This window comes from Octopus sinensis, linkage group LG4, assembly GCF_006345805.1.
Source record: "Octopus sinensis linkage group LG4, ASM634580v1, whole genome shotgun sequence".
NCBI classification, from domain to species: domain Eukaryota; kingdom Metazoa; phylum Mollusca; class Cephalopoda; order Octopoda; family Octopodidae; genus Octopus; species Octopus sinensis.
In genome coordinates, this window is record NC_043000.1 from 114393223 (window position 1) to 114418480 (window position 25258).

Genomic DNA, 25258 nt, shown 5'->3' on the forward strand with positions numbered 1-25258 from the left:
AGAATTGTTAGCATGCTGGAAAAAATGCTTAACAACATTTCTTTTGACTTTGTTCTGAGTTCAAATGCCACTGGGGTCGACTTTGCGTTCCCTCTTTTCTGGGTCAATAAAATAAGCACTAGTTGAGCACTAGGGTTCAATGTAATTAACCTGCACCCTCCCCCCAAATTCCTACCCTTGGGCCAAAATTTGAAACCAATATTATCTTTAGGGCTGCAAGCTGGCAGAATCATTACCACTCCAGAAAAAAATGCTTAGCAGCATTTCTTCCAATTTTATATTGTGAGTTTAGGTACCAGTGGGGTCAACTTTGCCTTCCATCCATTTGGGGGTCAATGAAATAAATACCAGTTGAGCATAGGGGAGGGGGCGTGTAATTGACTTTTCCCCTCCCCCTAACTTGCTGGCCTTGTGCCAAGATGTGAAACCAATATCTTATTACACGTAGCCTCACTGATCAATAACGGAAGAGATGTTGTAGGGGTGAGCAAAATCAATAAATGGGAGCACCGGACCCCCAACCAAAACCTTCGTTACATCATTCAGACTAACTACAGTGTCAACATTTCTCTCTCTTTTGTCACATCACAATTACAACCACCACCAACACCATCACTGCTAAAATCACTACAACCATCATTATTGCCACCACCATCACCACCCCTCCTCCTCATCATGTTTATGGTAATTCAAAGGGGAAAGGAACAGGCAAATATTATATCAAAATTGAGATGAAGAGAAAGAGGCGAAAAGGGAAGAGAGATGTGGAAGGAGAGAGAAGGAAGAAGGCAGAGGTAAAGACCCTGTCATTTTAACAAAGGAGGTATTTTGTTGACACTTCAGATTGCATTCATTTCCGGAAATGTCAGCCGAGAGTGGGGGAGGATGAGGGATAACAAACACACACACACACACAACACATACACACACATCACAGGACTGAGGCTTGTGAATACATGTTTGTGTGTGTAATTATACACATATATATATTATGCACCCTACACAACATATACATATATACACTTATGTATATGCATGTGTGGAGGAACACATAACTGTATATTTACACACACATAAAGAGTATATTTATATATAATTATATAATCGACAGTTTGTCTTAAGCATAAAGGCTAAGGTCATGCACCAGTGTGGCCTTAGCCTTCATGGCTGAAACAAGCTATAGAATTACATATACATAGTAGGGTGTCAAGAGCACCATCCGAGCATGATCGTTGCCAGAGCAGCCAACTGGCTTCCATGCAGGTGGCACGTAAAAGGGCACCATTTGAGTGTGATCGTTACCAACATCGCCTTACTGGCACCTGTGCTGGTGGCATGTGTAAAGATTCGAGCGAGGTCATTGCCAGTACTGCCTGACTGGCCCTCGTGCCGGTGGCACGTAAAAAGCACCCACTACACTCTCGGAGTGGTTGGCGTTAGGAAGGGCATCCAGTTGTAGAAACTCTGCCAAATCAAGATTGGAGCCTGGTGCAGCCATCTGGTTCGCCAGCCCTCAATCAGAATCGTCCAACCCATGCTAGCATGGAAAGCGGACGTTAAACAATGATGATGATGGTGATACACACATGTACACACATCTAAACATACACACATACAGACGTGTACACACACATACAAACATGAACAAAAAGAAAAGGGGTTGTTAGTCAAAGTTGATCATATAGAAGACTATCAGTTACCAGTCTTGCTCAAAATACCAAACCTGCATGCAACACTAACAGTTGACCAAGCATAAAAATTCTCTTTTCTCCATTCCACCAGGATTTATCTCAGAGAAAAGCCACCAACTTGGGCCGGTATAATTCAGCACTCGTGTCATTGCAGGGGTTGTGTCAGAATACAAAGAACCAAAAAGGATACAGTAAACCGTCCCAGCTGACCCACAACCAGTTCTACCAATCTACTGTTCTGAGTTTTTCTTTTATTCTTTAACTTGTTTCAGTCATTTGACTGTGGCCATGCTGGAGCACTGCCTTTAGTCGAATAAATCAACCACAGGACTTATTCTTTGTAAACCTACAACTTATTCTATTGGTGTCTTTGGCGAACTGCTAAGTTACAGGGTTATAAACACACCAATATTGGTCGTAAGGCGATTTTGGGGGGACAAACACAGACACATACACCAATACATACACAAATATATATATGGCAGGCTTCTTTCAGTCTCCATCTACCAAGTCCAATCACAAGGCTTTGGACAGCTGAAGGCTATAGTAGAAGATATTGGCCAAAGGTCCCATGCAGTGGGACTGAACCCAAGACCATGTGGTTGGGAAGCAAGCTTCTTACCACACAGCCATGTGTCTCTAAATGGGTATTTTAACAGCTAGAAATAGCAGCTGAATCTCTCTCTCAAAACATGAGCTGTCTTAAATACATGCTATGTAAATAATGGAGTTCCACACTTGGAGAAAATGGGATGGTCATTGCTGGATAACCTTTGAACATGCGGTCTGAACATTCGAGTAAACAGCAGCTACAAGTGGTCATCACGTGGTCATACAAACTGACAGAAACAACAGCCAAATCTTCCTCAGACTTCACCCCAACCATCGTACAAAAAGGGCGTTCAATAATATAGTCTTGGGTTTCCTAAACATATAAAAAAGATGAGATGGTCACAATTGGAATGCCTTTCATCTTGTAGGCTGGCTCAATAAGAGATGGCCTAGGGTTAAATAACATCATGGCAATCTATCTTCCTCTCTCAGTCTTATTCTCAGTTACTGCTGTTCCACAGTCACAATTAAATGGTAGAACCTCAAGGAATATTTATGAAAAAAAAGGAGAGAGAGAGACAGCGAAGGAGGGGGAATATAAGAGTGATGGGAAGAGGGAATGATGCTTAACTGTACTGCACCCTTCTTCCACCTCTTGCTTTCATCACCTCCTCCCCCACCTTACTGCAGCAATATCAGAGAGAGAGAGAGATGGAGAGAGACAGAGAGGTAGGGCTACTGTTTATGTGACTAATATGACATGAGTAATTGTGTTAAGGGGAGGAGGAGGAGAGGGGGGAGTGGTAAGATGTGGTGGAAAGAAGAATAGTAGTAGTTACATCCTCTCTCCCTCCCTACCCCTCTCTCTCAATAAGCACAACTACTGCAACTACAACATCTATGATCACCACTACTACAACCGCTTCCTCCGCCAACCTCATTGAAAACAACCGAGGCCTCTAGTGGTTGCTTAGCTTACTAGAAATAGCAGCTAAACCTCCACAAATCACATGCTACAATCTTAAGAATGAAAAGATAGATAAATGAATGTTGCCCCCAATATGTCCCAATGTACAAAAAGACATGATGTCATGGCTGGAGTGCCTACGATCGCAGATCTGCTCAAACAGAGTTGACCTGGAATTAACGGAACTTGCAACCATTGCTAAAAGTACAACCACCGCCAACAGCACTACAACCACCACCACCACCATCACTAAGAGTATCACCACCGCTACAGCAACCAAAACCATCACGAAATGTAACCCCGCTCCACAAGCACCAAAACTATCATAACACATACATGCATAATGTGTATGCATGTATGTGTGTGCATAAGCACAAATGTGCGTGTGTGTGTGTGTGTGTGTGTACATGTGCTTGTATGGTATGTATTTACAATCAAGTGTAAAGGGGATTGTCCATATAGACAGACACACAATAAAATAGGAGAGAGTGAGAGAGAGGGAGGCAAGTGAGCGCACGTGTGTGTGTGTGTGTGTGTGTGTGTGTGTGTGTGAGGATGTATTGGTCAAGATTTATAAACATGTGAAAGTTGATAAGAGGAGTTTTATAACAGAGACAGAGGATAGAGTGTGTGTATGGGCATAGATAAGTATCTGTGTATATTACATATAAAATTCCACCGAAACAGCTGTCATAATTATTAAACCCATTCGTGTTCTCTCTTTTTATGTGACATAATATATGTATGTGTATGTGTCATATACAAATACATATATATATATATATATATATATTTATATATATATACTAGCAGTATCGCCTGGCGTTGCTCTGGTTTGTTTCGACCCTTTCGAATTGGAATTTTTGAAAAGTAAAAATTTTGCCTCATGTAGCTTGTTATTCTCTTTAAGTGAACATTTTTCTGGTTGAAATACATTGTAAAATGGCGACACAGCAGTAAAAAAATCGTGAAAAATAGGGATTTTCATAGAAAAAAAAGCACTTTTTTGATGTAAATAATTTTTGGTGTTAACATGGTCCAATTTGAATTTCTTATTCTACAGAAGGAAGAGCAAGCCTTTTTCTATCATACTCTCAATTTTGGTCAACTTGTGCCGCAGGGTCTCGGAGGAGATAGTGTTAGTTGAAGGCTACCAAACCTGCCATACACAAACAACTTCAGCTTTATATATAGATATATATATAGCTTGAGAGTGGATACAGGAATGTTGGTCAACCATGACTCAGATATAAGGACAAGCTAAAGAGTAACCTCTTAGAGATGAAGATAGCTCATATCACCTTTCAGCAAACAGCCTTGGAACGAACAAAATGGAAAATGATACTAAAATTGTAAAATGATATAAAAATATTTGTTGCAACTCAGGGTGCAAGGCAATGGAGAGAAGTGGCTGCAGATATACCATCTGCACTGACCTGTAATCCTCAAGCTTGCAACGTCTGTGGCCTTCTTTGCAAATTGTTGGCAGGATTTAAATGTAACATTAAACATAAGCATTATGGTAGACAAAGAAAGAGTACACTGTCAGAGCCTCATAAATCGAAATCGACGGCAAGTATTTCAGGCCTTAACTTCTTATACTGACAGAGGGCTGGGTTGCATCCAGATCATAGCTCCTGGGTGTCCTTCCGCTGACACCTTTTAGCCATTGGACATTTCATCTAGATGGAACTCCTCTTCCTTGACTCAGCTTCCAAACTTACACTTATATATGAAACAGCAGTAGTTGTTATGGTAGCAGTAAAACACTGTGTTGGTGTGTGTCTGTGTGTAAGTGTATATGCCTGTGTGTGAGTGTGTGTGCATGCCTGTGTGCGTGCGTGTCTGTATGCCTGTCTTATTGCATGTCTGTGTGTACACACCTAGTATTTATGCAAATGTGGGTTGTGTGTTCGCCTGTGTCAATGAGTGTGATGTGTGTCCCTGTGTGTAAATGTTTGAGTATGCATCACTATAAACTTACAGTTAAGCGTAATTTTTCTCTGAATATTTGTGTACGTGTGCCTGTGTAAGTATACTTGGATCACAATAAGTATATATCTCAACCTTACAGCACCACCATTGTCCATCAACACGAACATAACTACTATTAGCACCTGAACCATTATTTAACCAAACTGCCAACTCCTTAATGGCCAACAACAGTCACAATAGTATTGAGGTAAACAATTCCTTCTAAATTGCATGAGATAATTGCAGGAGATAATGTGGCATCCTAGAGTACTTTAAATGTTAATGAGATTACTTTGATTTTAGGTTAGTGAAGATTGACTCGAAACTAAACAAGAACAGTATTGCCACTACCAATAACACCCCTCCCATCACCAAAATCAATACAAGCAACACCAACACAAAACAACCAGCTTTTGACTAACCAACTAAAAACAACAATAGTATCAGCATAATAGCAATGTCTGTAGCTACATATATTGTATGTCAACATAATTTGTGTGATGTGCCCGAACAGAGTGTGGAGTTTTCATGGCTCAGGTAAGAGGTGCAAGCAAATTTGCTGGGAAAGCTTTACAGAAGTTATGTGGGAAATTCATGTTTCTGTATATATATATATGTGTGTATATATATATATATAAATCCAAATTGAGGGAATGGAACAGGTAAAATTCAGGTTACATGTTTCCTAGCTAGCAGAATCTCAAGAAATAAGTACTCAATAAGGGGTACTCCACTAGCTATTTATCAAGCCGAAGAAAAGCCTACAACCTTCTATGCCAATAAAATATTACTGTTCCGGGTATTTTTTTTTTTTTATACCTACCATGGGCAGCTTGAAAGTTACTAACTTCCTACACCTAGACCCTTGTAGTTTACAATTATATATATATATATATATATATATATATATATAGAGAGAGAGAGAGAGAGAGAGAGAGAGAGAGAGAAAGAAAGACATATATATAAACATTTATTTTCCATGCTAGCGTGGGTTAGATGGTTTTATAAGACCCAGTGACCCACAGAACTGTGTCAAGTTTTAAAGTTCATTTCAGCATGGTTTCTAAGGCGAACCACTTTACAGTGTGTTCTGGGTACTTTTCACATGACACCAGCACTAATGAGTGCAGTTAATTAACTTGCACGATAGAAAAACTATACGAAAAAAAGTTTCCTCAACTATGTTTATTTCTTTGTTAGACAGACAGACAGATATAAATATCAGAGTTTGTATGATTGTATTGAAGAATCTATTAATCAATGAAATTCCAGCCTAGTCTGATTTTAATGTTTTATTATTTCCAATTTTTACAATTTTACAATATTGAAGTATAGCTAGTACTTTCATGCGTTGCACAATCGTCAGGTATATATCATTATCATTATCGTTTAACATCCTCCTTCCATGCTGGCAAAGGTGGGACTACTGACATGAATATATAAATATATATAGACACAGACACACAAGTCAAATTTCAATTTTTATAAAATTGAATAAAATAATGCTGAATACACACTTGTACATGGTGAACGAAATGAATAATAACAATAATAATATAATATAAATAAAATGTCAAATATTTTGGCGCATGGAATTTTGGCCCACTTTGTATACTCATGTAAGTGATGAGAAATGGAGGAGTGAAGAAAGAGACAACAAAAAGATACAGTGAGAAAGAGAGAGACAGTGATACAAATATATTGTGCATAGAGGAAGTTGTGAATAAATAGAACAATATGAGCGACTGTGTGGGAATGGGGAGTGAGAGGAGAGGAGAGCAGTACAGCTGCATATGTTTCTATCAGCTGTATATATATATATTATATATATATAAATGACATTATACTCATGTGCATCTATCAAACAATGTGATGTTGTTGTTGGCCTGTGATCAAAGGCTTCCCAGACATGACCATTTCATCTTTTTATTTTTCAGAGCCAACATTATCCAATACACCGTTTTTTTGGGTTTTTTTTAAAGATTATAGGTTGTGATTTAAGAGATCTGATAGCCATTTCTAATAGAGTGAGCAAAACAGGCAGAAAAAAACAATGTACATGGAATTGGTAGAATGAAACTGAAAGAAACCCGTGTGTGTATGTGTGTGCATGCATGCATTTGTGCCAACTTATTAACATTGCATGATAGTTGCAAATATATGTCACCTCCACACTAGCCATGTTATTCACCATGAAAACAAGTGAATGTTAGCAGCAGGAAGGGCACCTGACCAAAGAAAATTTGCCCCAATGAATTCCAACACACATACATGAATATGTATGCGTTTATGTACAATTACATATCATCCCATCATTTAATGTTCATGTTCTGTACAGGCACTGGTCGGCTATCTGCTCAAAGTTTACTTTTAAGTCTGTTGTAGCCACAAATACAGCCATTCTGGAGCATTATTTTCAATACACGTATGTGTGTATGTGGTATACACACATATACAATAACACACACACACACACAACTGCTGATCCCATACTGATATTTCTCCAGCTAGTACTTTCAAATCACCCATGATCTGGGAAAAGGAACAATCACAGCCTTCGCCAGCCTTCAGAAAGACAGATGAGAATAATGTGGTTTTTTATTGCTGTTTCTAGCAAATAGAGTGACTGCATAAAAGCTCTCCCATTGGTTTGTGTGACTCATTCTTAACTATTGTTATCCAGTCTTTATTAAATAATTTTTGTTGTTTCCTAATGTACCACTTGAATCATGTGGTTAGGCTTTTGGAGACAATAGACAGTATATTGAGGGGGCTGCCTTCCGGAGAGACCAAAGAAAAAAGAAAGGAAAAAACTACTTTAAAAAATAATAGGCTGACAAAAGACAACTTGAGGAATATTACATTTATCATTTCAGCAAACAAGGGAGATAACCCCGAACATATTTCAGTCTTCTTAGACATCCTCAGCAAAGTATATGCTTCCTCAAAGCAGTGATAGAACCATCAAATTGATGTACAATATTGTATACGAGTAGGTGTTAAAAATTTAATTCATCTGTTGCATTTAACATGTTTTTCGATACTAGCAGGATTTAGACAGGAGGCAAATGAGGCAGTATATTTATGGTCAGATGCTCTTCCTATCACCACCTCATGACTATTTTTCAAGTAAAAGATTGCCTATTCCAGAGGAATTCAAAAGCACAGCTATAGTGAATGATTTGTTGACAAGAAATGTCAACAAGTGTCACCAATTGCAGTCCAGCCACAAATGGAGGTGTCCTGTTTGGTAGCTATTGCTCACTGTACTTTGAAAACATTCACACACACACAGCAGGTTTCTTTCAATTTCCATCAATCAGATACTTTCACAAGGCAATGATCACTCTAGGGTTATACCAAAAAATACACTCACTCAAGATGCTATGCAGAGGGACTAGCACATTTAAAAAAAACAAAATATCTGAAGTTAATTACTCACAGATGCCATCTGCATGAAAAGCAATAGCTAAGTTAGTGTTAACATTAAAAATGTAGTTTAGTATCAGTTAAGATCCACTAGTAGCAACCTAGACCGATTTACTGCAACCAATAAATGGAGTAGAATTTCAGTGTTGTTTAGCCACTAAGTTTGCCCTAATCAAGCAGACCTTCCATCAAGGGAGCGCCATCCATGACAAATATCCTTTTTAATTCAGACAATGTATTCATAAATACATTATCCAACAAGTGTTGTTCAGATGGGATTCAAGAGTGATTTGGCTGCTATTTCTAGTAGGTCAAATAACCCAATTGAGGGTTCCCTATTGGCTTGCCAAAATGGTGCAGTTTGTTGCTGTTTAGTGCCAGATCAGCCCTGATCAAGTCAGTCTATAATCAAAGAAGCTCTAATCATGACAATTCCATTTTTTTTTTTCTTTTTACATATGTAATCTAAAACAGTGTCACATAAACAGCCCACTCAAAAGTACCTTGGATCATAGGATGACATGCCGTGCTTGAGGAGACATACTGAATCAAGTACATCAAAATCAAATCAAATGGAAATTGTAGTTGTGACCCCTGTGCCGGTAGCACATAAAAAGCACCATCCGAACATGGCTGATGCGAGAACCGCTTTGACTGGCTTCCATGCCGGTGGCACATATTAAGCACCATCCGATCGTGGTCGATGCTAGCTCCTCTGGCCCATGCCAGTGACATGTAAAAAGCACCCACTACACTCTTGGAGTGGTTGGCGTTAGGAAGGACATCCAGCTGTAGAAACACTGCCAGATCAGATTGGTGCTGGTGCAGCCTCCTGGCTTCCCAGACCTCAGTCGAACCGTCCAGCCCATGCCAGCATGGAAAACGGACGTTAAATGATGATGATGATGTATTTAAGATTGCATTACCCCAATCCTACCATGTCTTGTCAATAAAGATTTGACTGCTATTTCTTCTGGGTCAAGCTGTCCCAGGAAGCTTCCTTGCTGGCCTGATTACAAGGTCAGTTCATGTCCAGTTCAAACCATTTCAGGTTAGAATTACTCCACAACACCTGACAGACACACAAATATACACACAATTTCTAATAGTTACAAGGCCAAAAATTTTGAAGGAAAACAAACAGCCAACAGAATGCTTTCCAGTAAATGTTTGACAGATGTGTTCTTATGGATTGGAAGATAGGGGTGGGAGGACCGGCAGCCATAGTCCACTGAGGCAGACACAGAATAAAGCAAGAAAATATCTCAATTTGTGTGTAACAACAGTAAGAAGCAGTAGATCAAGATATCAAGATGACCCAAGACATGGTGGACTTTGCTAAAGACTTAACCGTTAAACTAGAGAGGAGACACAAGCTAAAGACTCTCAGATATTCATCAACATACTACATTTGCATGTATATACGATAATCTTTTATCTTTTATCTTTTACTTGTTTCAGTCACTAGACTGTGGCCATGCTGGAGCACTGTCTTGAAGACTTTTCTGTCAAATTTTTTTAAGCCTCGTTCTTATTTTATCAATCTCTTTTGCCGAACTAATTTATATGTACATAAACACACCAATACCAGTTGCCAAACGGAGGTGGGACACAGACGGACACACACACACAGATTTACATAACGGGCTTCTTTCAGTTTCCATCTACCAAATCCATTCACAAGGCTTAAGTCAGTCCAAAGCCATAGCAGAAGACACTTGCCCAAGGCGCCATGCAGTGAGATCATATGTATTATACGATGCATGGAAAGAAATATTTATTTGTGAATTTATATAGTTTGTCTGTGTACATAAATAGACGGAATCCTTAGAGCTTTGAACAAAAATGACTCAGTATTTCTTTTCAACTCTAGGCACAAGGCCCAAATTTTGGGGGAGGGGACCAGTCGATTAGAGCAGCCCCTGTATACAACTGGTACTTAATTTATCGACCCCGACAGGGTGAAAAGCAAAATCAACCTTGGTGGAATTTGAACTCAGAACGTAAAGACAAACAAAATACTGCTAAGCATTTCGCCCAGCATGCTAATGTTTCTGCCATCTCACTGCCTTTGATGCTTCTCAGTATTTGTACTAAGCCTCTCTGCTCCAAATTCAAATCCCACCACGGAGTCAACTTTACCTCGCATATTTTTCAAGGTTGATAAGAAAGTACTGATCCAAGGGAGTGGGTTTATGGAACTGTTACAATACTGGACCAAATACCTTACAGTATTTGTTCCAGTTCTTTGAGTTCTGAGTTCAGATTCCACCACAGCCTACATGGGTGCTACACTTAATACCTCACCCAGGCCAACATCACCACCTGGCAGTTTAGGTGCCTTTTGCAAAGCTCACTCTATAGCGAGCATTCAGGCCAGGCACCATTCTTCCTCTCTTCCACTGGTCTTGGAGGTCATGTAAAGGCTCATGGGTACAACCTTCCTTTCTGACTAAAAAAGATTTTTTAAATTTGTAGTTAAGACACCTGTGCCAGTGACACGTAAAAAGCACTGTCCGAACATGGCAGATGCCAGCGCTGCCTGACTGGCGTCCATGTCGGTGACACGTAAAAGCACCAACCGATCGTGGCCGTTTGCCAGCCTCCTCTGGCCCATGCCGGTGGCACGTAAAAAGAACCCACTACACTCACAGAGTGGTTGGTGTTAGGAAGGGCATCAAGCTGTAGAAACACTGCCAAATCAGACTGGAGCATGGTGCAGCCTCCATGGCTTACCAGACCCCGGTCGAACCGTCCAACCCATGCTAGCATGGAAAACAGACGTTAAATGATGATGATGATGATGTATATCAATATATGTTTGTATATGTGTTTATATACATGTATGTGTGTGTGTGTGTGATGATTTTACATCTACTTTCCATGCTGGCATGGGTTGCCCAGGTCCTCACAATCTGAACCAGTTCATTCTTGTAAGAAACTGCTGCTTCGTGTGTGAGTATAAAATAATTATGAAAACTGAAACTGCAACTCTATTGATCAAGTTTCACATCAAAATGAAATCTGAGAACTCAAGTTGTGTTCAAATATTAAACACAGGAAACTCGGTTGTGAAGTTTGAAATTTCAGTTTTAATAAATATATGTAAACAGATATAGAATACAAACATACATAAATAGGTAAGCAGAGAATCAGACTCAGAGAATCAAACAGTACTCACAGTAAGCACTCATGCAACAAACTGGCTATCAGTTCACATATAGTAGTTGGTAACTATTAATGAAAAAAGTGGATTCTGTTTGTAAAACAGATTTGAATCCTTAATTGCACCTCTATGTCATATATGATGCTATATATGGTTATTGATATAAAACAGTATGTATGATGATGATGATATGGAATATTGAAATTAACAACATATATATATATATATATCATCATCATCATCATCATCATCATCGTTTAACGTCCGTTCTCCATGCTAGCATGGGTTGGACGGTTCGACCGGGGATCTGGGAAGCCAGAAGGCTGCACCAGGCTCCAGTCTTATCTGGCAATGTTTCTACAGCTGGATGCCCTTCCTAACGCCAACCACTCCGTGAGTGTAGTGGGTGCTTTTTACGTGCCACCTGCACAGGTGCCAGGCGAGGCTGGCAACGGCTACGGTCAGATTGGTGCATTTTACGTGCCACCGGCACGGAAGCCAGTCGAGGCGGCACTGGCAGAGTGGCTGTGTGGTAAGTAGCTTGCTTACCAACCACAGTTACCGGTTCAGTCCCACTGCGTGTTACCTAGGACAAGCGTCTTCTACTATAGCCTCAGGCTGACTAAAGCCTTGTGAGTGGATTTAGTAGATGGAAACTGAAAGAAGCCCATCGTGTGTGTGTGTGTGTCTGTGCTTGTCCTCCTCCTCCACCATTGCTTGACAACCAATGCTGGTGTGTTTAAATCCCTGTAACTTAGCAGTTCAGCAAAAGAGACTGATAGGATAAGTGCTGGGCTTACAAAGAATAAGTCCTGGGTGTGATTTGCTTGACTAAAGGCAATGCTCCAGCATGGCCAGTCAAATGACTGAAACGAGTAAAAGAAATATATGCATATATCATCATATATACAAAATATAGCGTTGCCTTACTAGTATATATATATCATGAAGTATATTTGCCACTTAAATGTGGCTAACCCTTAAGGGTGGAAGCTACTGTAGCTTGTAACTCCAGGAGGACACCTCCTCCAGCTGACTACTGACACACTTTCTGAGCTCTATCAGTATTTACCTCACTCAGATATATATATATATATATATATATATAATATTAATTAGAGACAAAACCACTATTTTGCAAAACAAACAAGGAAAGACTTAATCAATACATAAAATTTTAATATATATATATATATATATATAATATATATATATATATATGCACGCACAAACTTCTATCTACTAGTCCAAGAAGGAAAGAAGTGTTAAGATATATTTATCAGGATTATAATTTCAAATTTCCTAACTGTTTCACTTGCTGCAACACACACACACAAGTATTAAGGTAGTATAGTTAGTCATCTGCATATATATATATATATATATATATACACACACACAAACTCAAATATGTATAGTATGTTTGTCAATGTATTTACCTCTGTGTGTGTGTGCCAATAAATTATTATTGGTTTTTTCTCATATACTGTCCACTTTTTGTTCTCTATACCTGCCACTCACTGCTTGAAGCTTACTAACTTTCTACACTTGGATCCCTCCAGATTGTGTAAGTGTGTGTATATATATATATATATATATATATATATATATATACACACACTCATAAACATAATAGTATATTTACACACATATATGTATATGTAGACAGGCAAACAGACAGCCGTATGCGTACATGTACACAACCATCTGGGAGAGACAAGGTCGTTGTCCCATGTAACAGCCTGACACAGACATATTGCCAGATAGACACAGAAAGAGGAGTGGGACTAGTGAGTAGGAGCTGGGGAACAAGAGAAAACCCCTACTTTTAAAGGAGAAACAAAAGGAACCAACTGCCTCCCATCTACACAACCAAATTTTCTGATTCAATACACAGCAGACCTCCTCCTCCCACTCCTCATCGTAAATGGGGTGAGAGTGATGGTGAGAGATTGGATATCATAGAAAAGGTTAAGCAACTTATTACCGCACCACTCTGTGTGTGTGTGTGTGTGTGTGTGTGAGCACACACATATATAAATACACTCCTTTATTCTTTTATTCTTTCACTTACTTCAGTCATCTGACTGCGGCCATGCTGGGGCACCACCTTTGTTCAAACAAATCAACCCATGGACTTGTTCCTTATAAGCCTAGTACTTATTCTATCAGTCACTTTTGCTGAACCGCTAAGTTACGGAGACGTAAACACACCAACATCGGTTGTCAAGTGATGGTGGGAAGACCAACACAAACACATATACAAGCTTCTTTCAGTTTCTGTCTACCAAATCCACTCACAAGGCTTTGGTTGGCCCAAGGCTATTGTAGAAGACACTTGCCCAAGATGCCACGCAGTGGGATTGAACCCAGAACCATGTGGCTGGGAAGCAATCTTCTAACCACACAGCCACACCTGTATATCTTATTTTAAATTTGTTTCAGTCATTTGACTGCGGCCATGCTGGGGCACCGCCTTTGTTCAAACAAACCGACCCGTGGACTTATTCTTTGTAAGCCTAGTATTTATTCTATGTCTCTTTTGCTGAACTGCTAAGTTATGGAGATGTAAACACACACACACACACACATATACAAGCTTCTGTCAGTTTCCGTCTACTAAATCCACTCACAAGGCTTTGGTTGGCCCGAGGCTATAGTAGAAGACACTTGCCAACGGTGCAACGCAGTGGGATTGAACCCGGAACCATGTGGTTGGGAAGCAATCTTCTTACCACACAGCCACACCTGTATATCTTGTTTCAGTCATTAGACGGTGGCCACACTGGGGCATCACCTTAAAGAAATTTAGTCAAATGAATCAGCCCCATTAATTATATTTTTTCTGCTACTTATTCTATCAGTCTCTTTTGCCAAACTGCTAAGTTACAGGGACGTAAACACACCAACACCGGTTGTCAAGCAGGTGTGGGAGACAAAGACACGCACACACAACTTATGACGGGCTTCTTTCTGTTTTCATCTACCAAATCCACTCACAAGGTCAGCCTAAGACTATAGAAGAAGACACTTGCCGAAGGTGCTGTGCACTGGGACCGAACACAGAACCCTGTGGTTGAAAAACAAACTTCTTACCACACAGCCATGGAAACAGTTCGATTCAGTCCATGCAACACACACACACACACACTTAAACCATACAGAAAAGTGTGTGGGGGTGTGTGCGCGTCCGCATAAAAACAAATGTATGCTTTATTTAAAAGCAGCAGAAATATAACAGAAGCTGTTACTCAGAGTTTCATGTTCCCGTTTGTCAGACAGTTTTGTTAAAATAGAACAAAACTGTCCGACGAACGGGAACGTGAAACACTGAGTAACAGCTTCTGTTATATTTCTGCTGCTTTTAAATAAAGCATATTACTCTACCTCTGGTATTCGAGTACTATTTTTTCCACCTTGCTTCACATTTATGTGCTTACTCCGGTAAAAACAAATGTTTATAGATATACAGAAACAGGTAGAAGAATGTGTTTATATAAATATATATTTACATCTGGGTGGTAAGAAGCTTGCTTCCCAATCAGATGGTTCCGGTTACAGTCCCACAAAGCCTTGTGAGAGGATATGGTAGACAGAAACTGAAAGAAGCCCATCATCATCATCATCATTTAACGTCCGCTTTCCATGCTAGCATGGGTTGGACGGTTCAACTGGGGTCTGGGGAGCCCGAAGGCTGCACCAGGCCAGTCAGATCTGGCAGTGTTTCTACAGCTGGATGCCCTTCCTAACGCCAACCACTCCGAGAGTGTAGTGGGTGATTTTATGTGCCACCGACACAGGTGCCAGATGAGGCTGGCGAATGGCCACGCTCGGATGGTGTTTTTTATGTGCTACCGACACAGGTGCCAAACGAGGCTGGCAGACGGCCACGCTCGGATGGTGTTTTTATCATATGTATATATTAAAAATGTAACCACATGTGAATCGTTGGTGATTTTTTTTTTTTCCATCTTCCCTTTCTATTGGACTTTCCTCTGTTTCTGAAGATCTCTGCTCGAAACGCTAAACCATCTTTCTTTCCTTCCCTGAGCATCCGCTAATACTTTACATATACCACATTGTTGTTTTTTGTGTTTATTCTTGATATTTTGGGATTTATACATATATGTAAATATGTATTTGTGTGTCTGTGTTTGTCTCCCCGCCATCACTTGACAACCGATGTTGGTGTGTTTACATCCCCGTAACTTAGCAGTTCGGCAAAAGTGACCAATAGAATAAGTACTAGGCTTACAAAGGATAAGTCCAGGGGTCGATTTATTCAACTAAAAGGCAGTGCTCCAGCATGGCCGCAGCCAAATGACTGAAACAACTAAAATGGTAAACAAGTACACAGAAGTGTGTGTGTGTGGATATAAAAATGATAGAAAACCCCTTGAAATATTGAATAAATGCCTCTAAGGCAACGAGAAGAGTAAAATGAAAGGGAAAATAAAGGTAGGCTGTAGAATGATAGGATTGAAGTGAAAATAGTGGAGGGAAGGGGGTAACTAGAATACGATTAGGTTTCTGCTAAAGGAAGGAGAACTGAAAGATGTTGAAGTATACACATAGGTGTGTGTATGTGTGTGTGTGACTATAGCTGGGGCTGAGTGACTGACTGACTGCCTATAGGTAAAGTGCATGTCTGTAGCTGTTTCTGAAGTTGTGTAAGTGATTCTATTGTGTGACTGACTCAGTGTGGATGTGGAACCGTGCCTGTGCGTGTATGTGATGCCGTGTCATTGTGAGTGAATGTCTATGACGGTGGGTATGAGTAAATCTATCACTGGCTGCATGTGTCACGGTGACTGTGATCTTGGCCGTGAGTGTGCCATTGTGTGTGTGCATATGAGGGTCAAAGAGGCTGTAAGTTATTGTGTGACTATAAGTGACTGCTAATACATTTATGTGAATGATGAGGATGTGTGTTAGCGACTGTATTCATGTGTGTGTGCATATGTGATCGTATATATATATTTATATATGGTTGTGTGGAAGTTCAGTACTTTTAAATAATTTTTTTAGGTCTAAAGTTCCCTTATAACAAAACCAAATCCTTAGAAATGTCTCAAACAGTTAATGAGTTCAAATCCCGCCAAGGTCGACTTTGCCTTTCATCCTTTCGGGGTCGATTAAATAAGTACCAGTTACGCACTGGGGTCGATGTAATCGACTTAATCCCTTTGTCTGTCCTTGTTTGTCCCCTCTATGTTTAGCCCCTTGTGGGCAATAAAGAAATAAATATTCTTTGGAAAGGCATAGATGCCACAACCTCTCATCTCTTAACAAAACTACTCAGATTATTATTATTATTATTATTATTATTATTAGCAGGGGCAGTAGATTGACAGAATCACATCAGAGCACCTTGAAGTATTTGTTCTGGTCAACTTTGCCCCTCCATCCTTTCAGGGTTGATAAAGTAAAAGACCAGCCAAGTACTTGGATAAAAATAAGCAAAAAGAAAACCCTCCTCTCAAACCTGCTGCCCACTTGTGCTCAAATTAGGAACAATTATTATTAATAGCATCACAGAGTGGTGAATGGCAGAAATGGTAGCACTGCAGTTTTTAATTACAAATTTTCACATTCTTATTTCAAATCCTGCTGAGGTCACATCTTTTATATTTCCAGAAGTCAATAAAATAAGTACCAATCATACCAGTTAACATCTATGGTTAAGGCAATGAGCTGGCAAAATCATTACCATGCCAGGCAAAATGCTTAGTGGCAGTTTGTCTGTCTTCAGTTTCTGCTAACATCAACTTTGCCTTTCATTATTTCAGGGTTGATAAAATAGGTACCAGTTGCACATTGCTGGACATGTGCCAGGCTGAGATTTTTGGTGATATGCTGTGCTTGAGAAGACACAACAAGCGAGGTGAAATTATAGTCATGGCCTGTGCCAATGACATGCTAAGGGAACCCGCGACACGCTGAGAGAACACGTGACATGCTGAGGGAACCCGTGGCACATTGAAGGAACCTGTGCTGGTGACACGCTGAGGGAACCCGTGCCGGTGACACGCTGAGGGAAACCGTGCCGGTGACATGCTGAGGGAACCCGTGCCGGTGACACGCTGAGGGAACCCGTGCCGGTGACACGCTGAGGGAACCCATGCCAGTGACACGGTGAGGGAACCTGTGCCGGTGACATGCTGAGGGAACCCGTGCTGGTGACATGCTGAGGGAACCCGTGCTGGTGACATGCTGAGGGAACCCGTGCCAGTGACATGCTGAGGGAACCCGTGCCAGTGACACGCTGAAGGAACCCGTGCCAGTGACATGCTGAAGGAACCCGTGCCGGTGATACTCCATAAAGTGGTTGATGCTAGGAAGGGTATCAGCAACAGTAACCAAGCCAAAACAGACTGGAGTGACACGAAAAAGCACCCAAACCATGGTGTAAAATTGTTGGCATCAGGAAGGGCATCCAGCCAGAATAAGCATGCCAAAGACATAGGGGTTCAATGCAGACCTTGGATGCATCAGTTCCTAAATGATGACGATGATAATTAGAATAGGAAAGTTACAGAACCAGTAGCACTACAGAGAAAATGTCTCGAAGTAATTTCATCCTCAGAACCCCAGTGGCCACTTTACTGGCTGCCACATTGTAATGTTTACAAATACCACAGTGGCTGCTATTCCGGCCACCAGACACAGATACAAATACCCCAGTGGCCACTTTACCAGCCAATATTTTCTGTGTTGGAAACCCAGACAGTAACTGCTGGTTCAACTGGCACCAGAAGTACTGATATTGGCAATAAAACAACAAAAAAATGGTAACAACAACGTTGTCCTCTATTTGGCATTTTATTTCATTATTAGGAGAGACAGAAAATACATTTTAGAGACAATGAAACAAATATTAGGTGGGAAAACATTTTTTTTTTGGCTCTTTCACCCAGGGAACCTGAGGTGAGGGTGCTGAGGACAACAGGTATCTAGAGTTCAGAGGGTTAAGTTACACCATTCCATGTTCTGTGATCAAATCTCATTGGAGTTGACCTTATTTTCTATCCTCCTAGAATAACATAGAGAGAGAGAGAGAGTGTGTGTGTGTGTGTGTGTGTGTGTGTGTGTGTGTATGTGTGCGAGTGAGTGTGAGTGATTGAATCAACTCATCTATAATGCTATATACATAGAAAATACACATTATTTATGCTATGTACATACTGCTCCTATCTCGCAAATATATTGCTTTCTATTAGTTTCAGGAATCAATGTTAATAATTGTTTCTGATTTAGGCACAAGGCCAGCAATCTTGAGAAGAGAAAACAGTTCATTGATAACATCAACCCTAATAACTAACTGGTACTCTATTTTACCAACCCCGAAAGGACAAAACGGCAAAGTTCCTTAGTAAGATTTGAACTCAGAATGTAAAGAACCAGAAGCAACACCAGTAAGCATTTTGTCTAACACTAACAAATCTGCTGTCAAGCAGAGCCACAAACCTACACATATTCTCTTCTTCTCCAGGCACAAGGGCCAAAATTTTTGAAGAGGGGGCCAGTCGATTAGATCGACCCAAGTACTTAATTTATCTACCCCAAAGGATGACAGGCAAAGTCGACCTCGGCGGAATTTGAACTCAGAACGTAGTGGCAGACGAAATACCACTAAGCATTCCACCCGGCGTGCTAATGTTTCTGCCAGCTAACTGCCCTATTGGGGTGAATAACTATGTTGACCACAGTTTTGTCTGGTACTAATTTTAATGAACCCAGAAACAGGGGGGTAGGAGAACTAAGAAGGTGTGTCTCTTTGTAATGTGAGTGAAAGGAATTGACCCAAGGAATGTTTGAATTCTTAGAGAATTCATATGACAAGAACAAGAGGTTTCAATGTCATAATTTATTCCATTTCAAATTTTCACACATGGCCAGCAAGTTCTGGAGAGGGGGGGGCTAGTCGATTACACTGACCACAGTACTCAACTGATACCTATTTTATCAACCCCAAAAGAATAAAAAGCAGAGTCGACCTCGGTGGAATTTGAACTCAAAATGTAAAGACAGATGAAATGCCACTAAGCATTTTGCCTGGTGTGCTAACGATTCTGCCAGCTCACTGTCCTGGTGCTACTATCCATTTATATCAATCATTACTCTAACATCTAGCTTCAAGCTATCCTATGACTAACCATATCATATGGATTAAGAAAAACAAATAAGACTGAATGAGATACACCAATGTGTGTGTGATGTAAATATATGTGTGTGTGTGTATGTATATATATATATATATATATATATATATATATATATATTCTTTTACTTGTTTCAGTCATTTGACTGGCCATGCTGGAGCACTGACTTTAGACGAATAAATTGATCCCAGGATTTATTCTTTGTAAGCCTAGTACTTATTCTGTTGGTCTCTTATTGCCAAACCGCTAGGTGACAGAGACGTAAACACACCAACATCGGTTGACAAGTGATGATGGGGGAACAAACTCACAAACACAAATAACAAACACACAAAAATATATATATATATATATATATATATATACGATGGGGTCCTTTCAGTTTCTGTCTACCAAATCCATTCACAAGGCTATGGTCAGCCCGAGGCTGTAGTAGAAGACACTTGCCCATGGTGCCACTAAGTGGGACTGAACCCAGAACCGTGTGGCTGGGAAGCAAGCTCCTTACCACACAGCCACTCCTATATATAGATGATTATCATATATAGTGTATGTGTATGAGCTAGTACCAGTAGACTTCAAAATAATTCAAGTCTTAAAAATATTTGACCATATACATGTAGTGAATCCTCTGTCCATCTGCTTTTATTTTTTCAAAAAGCACTTTTTCAATGTGTGTGTGTGTATCATCATCATTTGTCACCCATGTTCCATGCTGGCACGGGTTGGACAGTTTGACAAGGAGCCAATGAGTCAAAAGACAGCACTGGACTCAAGTTTCTATTTTGGCATCGCTTCTACAGCTGGATGCCTTTCCTAACACTAACCACTTTCCACAATGTGTACTGGGTGCGTCTTTCATACCAGTGGCACTATTAAGGTTGCCACACAGCTTGCACACACACACACACATATATTCAGTATTATCTGAGTAATAATCTCATAATGTGCATTCAAAAGCTCCTGTTCTGTCATCAGCTACCACATGCCTTCATACAGAGAGGTTATTCCTTGAGCTGGATAAAAATGTGGAACTCAGTGTTTAGAATTTGTATAAAAATTTATAAACACAGAAACAAATGTTGTAATTTGTAATTAAAGTCTGTTTATTCCATCTTATATATATATATAACTCAAAATCAAATTCAATGACTGGCGTCCGTGCAAGCGGGGTGCAAAGAGCAACATACGAGTGTGATCATTTACAGAGGGGCTAACCGGCTTCCATGCCAGTCGCATATAAAAGGCACCATTCGAGTGTGATCGTTTCCAGCGTCACCTTACTGGCACTTGAGCCCCGTGCTAGTAGGGTGTTAAGAGCACCATCTGAGCGTGATCGTTGCCAGAGCGGCTATCTGGCCTCCATGCCGGTGGCACATAAAAGACACCATTTGAGCATGATTGTTACCAGCATCGCCTTACTGGTACCTACACCGGTGGCATGTGTAAAAAGATTCGAGCGAGGTCGTTGCCAGTACCGCCTGTCTGGCCCCCATGCCAGAGGCACGTAAAAAGCACCCACCACACTCTCGGAGTGGTTGGCGTTAGGAAGGGCATCCAGCAGTAGAAACTCTGCCAGATCAAGATTGAAGCCTGACACAGCCATCTGGTTCACCAGCCCTCAGTCAAAAATCGTCCAACCCATGCTAGCATGGAAAGCGGACGTTAAACGATGATGATGATGATGATGATAGATAGATATATATATATACATTGCCTGGCCAGCTCTTTCGAAACCGTCCCACCCATGCTAGCATGGAAGGCAGATGTTAAACGATGATGATGATGATTACGGGTTATGTTAGCCACATGATGGGATGGTGCCATCCAAGGAAATACTGGTTCAATACCAAATATTTTGGAGAAACTGATTTCCTTAAAATAATAGGTATATATTTATATATATATATATATATATATATAAAACCATGTAGTTTATATTCGCAAACACACAGACATCTGTATTCATGTGTGCATATATTGTAGAAGTGTATATACATGAATGATACATGTTGGTATACACACACAAACAACTGCCATGTGTATGATGACTAATATATAAAGACCATTCCCAAAAAATGTTAATGGTCATTTAATAACACAAACACAACAAAAACCACAGCAATAAACAACACAAACACCGTCAAATCTGATCCAGCAGACTTTTGATCAGAAACGTCCCACCCACGACACTGTCTGTTTCAATTTCATTCGTAAATGAAAGACGACACTATCCAAGTGGCCCTCCATTTTTAAAACATCGGGATCTATGTTGGAAGACTTGGCAGCATTTTCTAGTAGATAGAGTGACCCCCATAGAGCTTCTTTAGTCGGTTGGTTGTTATGCAGATGAAGGAGACAAAAGATATTTGGAGAATAGAATTGGACTAAAGATGGACAAAGAATGTGCTTGAATAATTAACACTTGATCCAAGAAAAGAGGTGGAGGGGGGGGGGGGGATAATGAATGCTTGTGTGTCTGTCTGGAAAATGATGTACGTGTGTAATGTGTGCGTGAGAGAGAGAGAGGAGTGTGTATATATGATGTATGTGTATGAGAAGAGATATATGTGTGTATAACAGGCATGAGTGTGTGTATATGAAGTGATACAAGTGCATCTAGGAAGAAGTGAGACAGAGAGAGAGAGAGAGAGGGCATAGGAAATTACTGTGTATTATAAGAGATATATATGTCTACAAAGAGATGTGTATGTGTGTAGGTCAAAGAGGATGTGTGTGTGTATATGTACAGTGTTTCGAAAATGTAAATGATAGACATATGGCGAATGGGTTGGGATGAGAGAGGTTGGGCTGTAAATGGTTTTCTGTCTAAAGTGTGTGTTTAGAGACGGTCGGCAGTATTTATTGATGATGGAACATGGAGGCTGGCGAGCGGAGACTCCGAAGATGTAAACCCATTCTCTCCAACTCTATACACACACAAATTTATGTGTCTATACAATAAATGTATGCAAATGTATATACAATACTCCATACGATATTGTAGCAGACATGCAATTATAGAGGAATGCATCTGTGTGTGATTACTTACACACACACACACACACAAGAGGAAGCCACTTAGAATGATTGAAAATTACGAACTGCCTATTGTAACTGAAAAGGTTTCGTCACAAAGTTATCACAATAAACGGCTTCTACTTATATATGTATGTGTGTGTATATATATATATAATATATATATATATATATACACACACACACAGAAAGAGAGAGATTACCAGTTGTATCAGACAAATTTATATCACAAAAATTATGCACCACTACATCAAACACACACACACACACTACTGTATCATATAATCGCAAATGTGTTTTGCATACATGTATGTATACGTATCACATCAATTATACATCAATGCACCAGCCACTTTAATACACACACACACAGTTTTGTGCGTATCATATATCAAATATACACACTGGATCATAGAAACATCACTGTATAACACACACACACACACACCGAATAACGGCCTAAATGCTTGATGGATGAATTGACAACCTAGAAGACCAAGAGATGTGAGCGAGATGCAACCAGCATCATATATTGAATGTGTGCGTGTGTATGTATATATATATATATATATATATATATCTCGAAATGTATTTTCAACATTGTGTATAGTGTGTGTAGACGCAGGCACATACACTGGATCATATCGTGTGAAGACAATGAGGGGAAAGAGCTTCTATGTGGTCGCTCGACTTGCAAGAAAGAGAAGCTAAGTACCCCACGAACCATTCTTCACCTGGTTTCGAAGGAAGGAAAATGGACGTACTAAAGAAGTTAGATTGTCGCAGAAATAATATGGGATGGTCATTGCTATGCTGTTCTTCATAGATTGTCGCAGAATAACGTGGGATGGTCATGGCTATATCGTTCTTCATCAGAGCTGACCTGAGGACTAAACAATAGCAGTCTATATTTTTCGTAATCATTTATATATTTCGCAATCGAGGAAGAAGACTCAATATATGTTACATGCCTCTCTCTCATTCTCTGTATATATGTGTGTGTGTGTCTATATATATATATATATATATATACTACAGGAGTAGTTGATATGTGTGTGTGTGTATATATATATATATATATACTACAGGAGTAGTTGATTTCTGATGAAACTACAGTAGTTGAAAGCGCTAATATGAAGAAAGAATACGTGATATGTAAATAAATATATATTTTAACAACCATCCAGCATTCTGAACATCTTTTTTCTTTCATATATATTAAATCTGTACATCACCCCCAATACTTACACACACATACATATATATATATATATATATATATATATATATATATATATATATATATATATAATATAAAATATGAATTAGAGATAAAACCACTATTATTTACTGTGAAATGTGATCTAATACTAAATTGAATTTTTCCCTGTAAGTTTGGAGTTATACACCCTAATATTATTAAACTTACACATAAATACATACAATATGTATGTGTGTTATAAATAATATTTTAATTCAGTGCTAACATAATTTAATAAATTAAACATCAAAAAGCTTATATATTAGGACAGAGGCAGTAGTCTCTATAAACATACACAAAAAACAAATTAATATATATACGTATGTACATTACACGCACACACACACACACTGTATATACAGTGATGCAGATGCTGATGTAGAAGAGAGATGTGTATAAAGAGGAAGGGTCGGTCGTCGACGGCAGACGACGATGAAGAGAGGAAGAAGAGGTACTACAGACAGAACGTGTGCGTGTGTGGATAGCGTGTGTGGATAACGTGTGTGTGTGTGTGTATGTGTGAATAACGTGTATGTGTGTGTGTGGATAACATGGGAGACTGGGTAACATTTAGTGGTCTTTTACCTGCATATACTGTGTCCGCCAGGTCGTATTTAGAGGCAAACTTTGGATATTCCTTAAGGTTCCGTCCGCATAGTAACACTTCTCCCGAATATTGAGCATCTTCAAAGACCCTCTCCAGAGTTCTGGAAACAGAAGTCGGGCTTTGGCCGCCTGTCGCAAAGCTGGCCGCCATTTTTCTGTTGCCATCTAACATCATTACGCATGCGCCTTCTCATTCCCCTCCCCTTCACGCCACTGATACTTTCTTTAGTCCCTCACTTTCACTATCTCACTCACTCTCTATCTATCTATTTATCTTTTCCTTGTCTCTCCTACTCTATCTCTAGCTTTTCGTTCTATCTCTTACTCTATCTTTATCTTTTCCTTGTATCTTTTACTCTATCTTTATCTTTTCGTTCTATCTCTTACTCTATCTTTATCATTTCGTTCTAC

At 39.8% G+C, this 25258-nt stretch overlaps 1 protein-coding gene across 16 annotated transcripts in view; it reads right to left on the minus strand.

The window, feature by feature from the left end:
* The window catches only part of LOC115210975 (leucine-rich repeat and calponin homology domain-containing protein 4-like), a 303130-nt gene extending 278074 nt beyond the window's left edge, over window positions 1-25056 (minus strand). For 6 of the 16 annotated variants that reach the window (XM_036502382.1, XM_036502372.1, XM_036502376.1 and 3 more), the window contains exon 1: window positions 24827-25053. In XM_036502382.1, the coding sequence (XP_036358275.1) occupies window positions 24827-25022 (196 nt within the window). In that variant the 5' untranslated portion in view covers window positions 25023-25053. Of the gene's footprint in view, window positions 1-24826 lie in introns of all 16 variants that reach the window. The other 10 variants (XM_036502375.1, XM_036502385.1, XM_036502381.1 and 7 more) reach the window with 4 other exon arrangements.
* Window positions 25057-25258: the final 202 nt, after the last annotated feature.